Source organism: Podarcis vaucheri (genome assembly GCF_965113315.1).
Source record: "Podarcis vaucheri genome assembly, chromosome: 7".
Taxonomy (NCBI): Eukaryota; Metazoa; Chordata; class Lepidosauria; order Squamata; family Lacertidae; genus Podarcis; species Podarcis vaucheri.
In genome coordinates this window covers 20,619,205-20,627,275 of record NC_138765.1, presented here as the reverse complement: position 1 = coordinate 20,627,275, position 8,071 = coordinate 20,619,205, and the positions used below count along the sequence as shown (strand labels likewise).

At 45.3% G+C, this 8,071-nt stretch overlaps 1 protein-coding gene across 9 annotated transcripts in view; it reads right to left on the bottom strand.

The window, feature by feature from the left end:
- Positions 1–4,383: 4,383 nt before the first annotated feature.
- The window catches only part of MAG (myelin associated glycoprotein), a 76,240-nt gene continuing 72,552 nt past the window's right edge, over positions 4,384–8,071 (bottom strand). For 6 of the 9 annotated variants that reach the window (XM_082231636.1, XM_082231638.1, XM_082231639.1 and 3 more), the window contains one exon: positions 4,385–8,053. In XM_082231636.1, the coding sequence (XP_082087762.1) occupies positions 7,913–8,053 (141 nt within the window). In that variant the 3' untranslated portion in view covers positions 4,385–7,912. Of the gene's footprint in view, positions 8,054–8,071 lie in introns of all 9 variants that reach the window. The other 3 variants (XM_082231632.1, XM_082231640.1, XM_082231633.1) reach the window with 2 other exon arrangements.

Sequence of the window (8,071 nt, the reverse complement as noted above, 5' to 3'; positions counted from 1 at the left end):
CCAATATAGTGTGGACTTTGTCACCCATAAAATTATATATGGATTATTGCAATGTGAATTGCATGGAGCTGATTAGATGGAGGAAAGACAGGTGTGAAGAAAAACTAGCCTGTACAAATTTATAATATATAAATTTGTACATTTATTTGTACATAAATTTGTACATTTATAATATATAAATTTATAATATATAAATTTGCCTCTGGCCCTGCCCATCAATGGCATGCGGCCCCTGGAAGGTCTTTTAGATGGAAATGCTGTCCTCGGGTTGAAAAGGGTTCCTCATCTTTCTTCTTCCCTCATCCCACCCTAACTTTTTCCCATAAGTTAAAATCCAGACAAAACTGTTGAGTTTTTTTCTGGGGAATCTCCCTCTCTCTCCTCGCTGCCCCAATAAAAATGCTACTTTTCGCCAATTCAGCAAAAATCCACCCAGACACCATTTTCAAGCCATACATTTGGCAGCCCTAATTAATAGCCAAATTGAATTGCACTTCAGAAGATATATACTATCATAGAATTGTAGTTTGGGACAGTATCCCCAAGGACCTCTTAGAATTCCTGATCTATGATTGCAGTCATAGGATTGTTGTCTTTCACATGATTGTATATGTTTTGACTCCACTGAGTGGGAAGTGACGAAGATAGGATGTTTGTGTTACTGTGTTCCGTGAAGTGGGACTATTGCCCTTTGTCTTTTTCTCTTTCTGTCTGATGCTAGAGAGAGAGGGGGCCATGTTGCAGTGCTCCATGTGTGTTTATATGTAAATAAAGCAGATTAGCCAAAATGCTGAGTTGCTGAGGTCTGTCATGCGCATGCTGCGCAAACTCTGCGGATCCCTAAGTGTGCCGGTGTTACTTGGCATCGGTCGCTATCATGTTTGGACTGAAGAAAGCTTATGAAGCTCCCGAACGATCAACCAGGAGGGAGAGAACATGACATTTGGACATGTGTCTCTGCCAGGGGCCTACTCAAGTGTAGGCTGAACTCCTGACAGGACCATCTTGCCCAGTCCCCTGCAAACACAAGTATCACAGCTGAAGAATACAGGTGGCCATCAAACCTCTTGCTTAACAACCTCCCAGGATTTTGTTGTCTCTGTCTGCAGAAGATTCCCTTCATCTGGTTTACCTGGAAGTGGCCAGGATTGAACCTGGGAGTTTCTGCAGGGGAAGAAGCATGTGCTCTGTCAACGAGCTGTGGAGGGTCTCGCTTCAGATTGACCTGCATCAAAACAGTGTGGGTGGCAGTTCAAAGCTGCATTCATTATCCTGAGGCTAGAATTGGTGTTAACCTAACTCGGGTGGTGCTGTGGGTTCAACCACAGAGTCTAGGACTTGCCGATCAGAAGGTCGGCGGTTCGAATCCCCGCGATGGGGTGAGCTCCCGTTACTCGGTCCCAGCTCCTGCCAACCTAGCAGTTCAAAAGCACGAAGTGCAAGTAGATAAATTGGTACCACTCTGGTGGGAAGGTAAACGGCGTTTCTGTTAGCTGCTCTGGTTCGCCAGAAGCGGCTTAGTCATGCTGGCCACATGACCCGGAAGCTGTACGCCGGCTCCCTCGGCCAATAAAGCGAGATAATAATAATAATAATAATAATAATAATATAATAATAATAATTTGTTATTTGTACCCCACCCATCTGGCTGGGTTTCCCCAGCCACTCTGGGCGGCTTCCAGAGACCAAAATACACTAAAATGTCACACATTAAAAACTTCCCTGAACAGGGCTGCCTTAAGGTGTCTTCTGAATGTCAGGTAGTTGTTTATCACTTTGACATCTGATGGGAGGGCGTTCCACAGGGTGGGCGCCACTACCGAGAAGGCCCTCTGCCTGGTTCCCTGTAGCTTTGCCTCTCGCAATGAGGGAACCGCCAGAAGGGAAGCGCCGCAACCCCAGTCGGCCACGACTGGACCTAATGTTCAGGGGTCCCTTTACCTTTAATTTTGCAAGGGCAAAGTGTACATTTGTTGCTCCACTTTTGCCTCCAGCTCTGGCCACCACTTGCATGTGGCTCCCAAGGGTTTGACCCACAGAGAATATGGGGGGAAAGGTTCCCCAACATATCACTGCGTTATCATTTTTGGCAGAAACATACCGCGCTGTGTGTCTCTGCCATAAATATGGCGGCTCCGACTTTAATTTCAGTGATCAGCAGAGGAAACTTCTGCAATAGTGGTGTTTCTTTTCTTTTTCTTTTTTCCCAAAAAAACCCCAAGATCTTGTGCTGAGGAAGAAGGCAGCGCCATGTTTCACCTGATTTCACTTCTAATGCCCCCTTGCTGCTGAGAAATGATTTTGATTTCCGAAGATGCCACTTAAAGGAGCCAAGACACAAGATGGCTTTGTAAAATACTGTTTTATTTCTTTCAGGGTACAAAGTCAGATGGGTTAAAAGTCATTAAACACTTGCTGTATTGTGGGACCAAAGTTGTACAAAAGCCCAGCATTTTTTTCTTAAGATTAATATTGCCAACCTGATAGGTGGGGTTGACCTTTCCTCGTTTGCTTGGCTGGACCGCCCGTAGAGATCGTGATAGAGATTTACATCTGCCCGACACTCATTCGAAACACTCAGTCTCACGTGCACACACACACACAAACACACACATATGGAGGAACGTACTTAATGAAGTTAGAAAGCAAACAGTGTCCTTTGAAATTAAACCTAACTATCTAACCCCTATTTACAACCAAGCTAAAATTGCTCATATGGGAAACTGACAAAGTTGACTGGTATATAACTAAAGGGTGACTTGAAATTAGCATACTGTGTATATATATATATATATATATATATATATATATATATATATATTTGCTTTCGTAGATTTTCACGGGTATAGGAATGCAGGTTTTGGTGTCTTCGGGTGTCTTCCCGTGTAAGAGTCGGGGTGTCTGTGCGACGTTTCGACGAGGTCTCACTCGTCATCTTCAGGCTGGTGCTTTCGGCTTCTTGTTACTGGAACAGAGCAGAGTCTGGTGTTTGAGTTCCTATAAATACTGTTGAGGGGTGTGGTGTATAGCCTCCAACGTTCTGGGTAGAGAGGAAGTTCCTAGATTAGTGTGCCTTTTCTTCTTTGTTCCTTAATTACTTGAGGGATATCTTGGGTGATTTCATGAGTGATATTCTGAATATCACTGGGTGGGTCATTAATTACTTGAGGGATATCTTGGGTGATTTCATGAGTGATATTCTGAATATCACTGGGTGGGTCATTAAGTGTAGATTAGTTGCTAAAGCTCTCGTGTCTTGACCTCTTGAGCTTGTGAAGAGTTTTTCTGAGAAGATGGCTGTGCTGCATTTAGTTGTGCTCTGGCTTGGCTTCGTGTATAGGGGCGAGCTATGGTTTTGTGTCTTGTGCCAGCCAGATCTGTGTAGGGATTGCAGGGGGGTGCAGCATCCGGAGGTGCCACTATAGTTTGGTTGCTGGATGGAGTCTGTAATATGTCTGTGGAGAGGGTCTGGGTTTGGGTCTGGTGTGGTTGATTGGTGACGGCGTTCTGTGTGCCTCTGGTTCTGGTGTCGGTTTTTGTGGGGAGGGCTAATTTCCAGATGTCTGGCAGATTCCAAATTGCTCTTTAACATGGAACATCACCACAAGAGAATAATCATGGAAGCCATCGAGATAGAGAAACACCCTCACAACATGAACAAGCGTGACGACACGTCCCGCCTGCCAGACATCTGGAAATTAGCCCTCCCCACAAAAACCGACACCAGAACCAGAGGCACACAGAACGCCGTCACCAATCAACCACACCAGACCCAAACCCAGACCCTCTCCACAGACATATTACAGACTCCATCCAGCAACCAAACTATAGTGGCACCTCCGGATGCTGCACCCCCCTGCAATCCCTACACAGATCTGGCTGGCACAAGACACAAAACCATAGCTCGCCCCTATACACGAAGCCAAGCCAGAGCACAACTAAATGCAGCACAGCCATCTTCTCAGAAAAACTCTTCACAAGCTCAAGAGGTCAAGACACGAGAGCTTTAGCAACTAATCTACACTTAATGACCCACCCAGTGATATTCAGAATATCACTCATGAAATCACCCAAGATATCCCTCAAGTAATTAATGACCCACCCAGTGATATTCAGAATATCACTCATGAAATCACCCAAGATATCCCTCAAGTAATTAAGGAACAAAAGAAGAAAAGGCACACTAATCTAGGAACTTCCTCTCTACCCAGAACGTTGGAGGCTATACACCACACCCCTCAACAGTATTTATAGGAACTCAAACACCAGACTCTGCTCTGTTCCAGTAACAAGAAGCCGAAAGCACCAGCCTGAAGATGACGAGTGAGACCTCGTCGAAACGTCGCACAGACACCCCGACTCTTACACGGGAAGACACCCGAAGACACCAAAACCTGCATATATATATATATATATATATATATGGTTGGTTCCTCAGCAAAGGGACACACACACACATACACCCTGTTCCCCTCAAAGTGTGCCTGCTGCTTATGATCACATAAGGGCATGCTTCACAAGCAGAAGGTTCCAGGTTCAAATCCTGACATCAAATCGAGGCAGGGCTCAGAATATCCCTCATTTGAAATCCTGGACAGCTTTATTGGGGGACCACATGGTCACCGTGTCACTCAGTATAAGGAATATTTTCATGTTGTAGGCTGCAGTCCTACAAACAGACTTACTAGACCCTAGTAACAAGGGAGTAACTTCTATTCAGGCCAGCGGAAATTACTTCTGACACAATGTGTATATGCTCATCTTTAGATCATGTTATTAGATTCCAGTTTCATATCCTCCCCACCCTCCCCTTTCTAATAAAAAGTATCCCCCCCTCAAAAAAGTATCTTTGCAATAAATAGAACATACCATAATCGTTCCTGGAAGGTTAGAGATTAATCCTGTTAGGGGAGTGGGAAGTGGTAGGAAGCATTAGCCGGGTTACAAAGCTAGGAGGAAAACAAGTTTCTTTCATCTGAGTGTATCTCTGGTTTACACCGACTTTGCTTTAAATACCATCACTAATAAACAACCTGTATCGGATGGTGCTTATGCTACCAGAAATCAGGAACCACAGCTCCCCACCCCCCCAACACTAATTTGCCTGTGGTGGAAAATCATTTCATTGGAATAGGAGGTGAGGGAGTCCACCTTAGCTGTACTTCATGAATTCCCAGCTTTTTGTGATTTGATAGTAATCTGATCAGCAAAATACAATACGTTTTTGTACAGTACAAACATAGGATATCTGTATGCTGGAAACAGGAGACTGGGGGCAGAGCCTTGATCTTAAAGCTAAACATTTCTGCGTAGGATGGGACCTGGAGCGATAAGAGGTGCAGCAGAATCTTTTCTTGGAATACGGGAGATGGAAATCACTTGAAAAACTTCAGGAGCAGGGCCACTGAAGCGCGTGGCGACCCTACTTGCTGTAGCTGCTGTATGCGTAAGACGAGGCCCCCATTCATAGAGCTACAGATATGCATGTGATGTTGGCAACTGGTTAGCTATCAGACAATTCAAAACCAAGGCCTTTGGTTCTTGACGACACTTAGGGTTCAGGTTAGGCCATTCATCAAGGTAGCAGGTTCAGTGGAAACGACGATTTCAGGTGATTTCAGTGGGCTAAGACAGGGTGTGGAAGCTGTCTCTCCTCTCCAGATGTTGGCAGACTCCAGCTCCCATCAGCCACAGCCAACGTGGCCAAGGGTAAGGGATAATGGGATCTGTAGTTCGGAAATTTCCTCTGGGCCACATATGCCCCATCCCTGGGCTAAGACATGCCTAACTCTGCAAGGGATCGGGCTGCAGAAGCAGATTTGGCCCCCGTTGCCAACCCCAAGCCTTCAAAAATAACTTATCAGCACCTCACCTATTACAGAACTAGCTCACAAATCGTGAGTTGCATTTTAAAAAGAAATAATATTTGCTGAATTATTTTTATTCATCTTCTGGCTTATGAGAGGCTCTATTTCTCCCAAAGCCACATTCGAGAAACAGTTTCATTAGGACAAACCAAAAATATTACAAACTCATGAGCAAGCTTTCAAGCCCTCCCAAATTCTTCATAATCTGATGAAGAGCTCTGAACAACTCTCAAGCTTGCTCATAATGAACCTGCAGTATTTTGGTTATTCTTAATAACAGTATTATTACCATACTGGGTTTTTTTTTTTGGGGGGGGGTTCTTTCTTTTAACTGACTAACACAGCTAACTACAATGTCTGCTTCTCCTGTTAACCAAAATAAAATAACAGGGTTTTCAACATGAAGTCACATAAACATCAGGAGGTCGCGATATACAGCTAGCATTGTTGATTGAGTTGAAGAGTCCAAGATGCTTCTCTCATGTCTTCCAATGCAATCAAAGGCAGGCGGCTTGTTGTTGGTGCTAACATGCTCAAGATCGGGACACCGTTTTATAGAGAGAAGGTTTTTGTCCAGTACATTTGCCTTCTGAACAGGCTGCAATTCAGAGACTGAGTTTCAGTGCCACAAAGACAAATGACAGCAGAACTGGGCAGATGTTGTTGCACTGTATTCAGCCTTACATACTTATGCTTGGAATGGACCTTAGTGCAGCACAGAAAAGCAGAACTGACATTCTCGTCAATTGACCTTCTGCTTTACAGATGAGAGATATGCAAAAAGGACATTAAGCATCACGGGGAAAACACTTTGCATGTGCATTAGCCAAGTATGTCAATGGTAGTCGCACACCCCCCCCCCCGGCCGCCTCTCTTTCTGATCCTGGATTTTAAAAACCAATGCTGCAAGGGTGGGGAGGAACCGCTGACCAGCACATGTTTACATAAGGGCCCCTCCATAAGTCATTTTGGTTGTGTACTCATGGGAATTTGTGCTCAGGATGGTACACACAGCCTTGCTTTCGATGCTGTTTGCACCTGCGAAAGTTTGGGGTCAGACACACACTGCTATGTTTCCAAGCGGTGCATGCCCTGTAACTTCCAGTTGAAATGCTGCAACTTTTTATACCGCAACCGTCCTGAGCTTTCTTCATGGCGTCGTTCTGCTTTTGTTGGGCTGTAGTGCAAGAGTGTCCTGCTCCAGATGTCAATAACGCGGTGGAATTTGGGAAACATTGCAGAACAATAAAGCGGAATGGTGTGTGGACAGCCACTAATGCACTATTATTGCATCAAGGATATGTTGCAGAATCACACCCACAAAAAACAAACAAACAAACCCAAGGGAAAACATCAGTCAGGAGGGGTCCTAAAGTGAGACGCAGCCTCTAAGCGCTTCTGTGTTCTTTTTAACTAAGAGCTCAGTGCTTTCTAAAAGCGGGATCTGGAATGTGAAATGGACATTTTGGAGCTATGAGTCAGACCCACAGCAGGTGTTCATCAGCACTGGTTGTGCCAGACCAAGACCCAAGTGCTCCCCTGGAGGGGATCTGGTCCACTTGCTGTGGATACAGAAAGGTGACCCCCCCGTTCTTGGATCTGTGCATACATAAGATCGCTCGGCTATTTCAGATTTGTTAATCTCAGAACTGACCCAGAATTATTTCCCAGTTCTGGATTAGAACCACCAGCCTACCGCAAACCATCCGTGCACATTGCAAAAGTGGAACAAAGTCATCCCCGCACCCCACAATTGGGTGGCAAAAAAAGAAGAAAGAATTAAAAACAAACAAACTAGTGGAGAGACTAATCTGCATTAGATTGATCTTCAGTATGCACTCTGGAGAGGGGAAGGAAGGGGGCCCAGGGAGATACAGACGAGCATTTAAAGAGCGAGCGTCAAGACATCAAAACCAATTGGTAGGGTCTTCTCAAGACCAGGAAGCCAAAGCCGAGAGGCGTGGCCAGGCGTTTCATTAGACTACAATAGTTCCAATGGGTGGCGGTCCATGGGAGCTGCCTGCTGCGGTGGCTGGGGAAAGGGCTCACTTGACTCGGATCTCGGCGTACTCAGCCAGCTCCTCCGTCAGGGTGTAGCTGTCCTTCGTGGATAGTTTGGTGAAGTCTATGTTGGCGTAGTCAATGCCCAGGTCCTTGTTCAAGAGCCGTTTGTCGCAGCGCCCATACTGCAGGAGCGGGAGAGA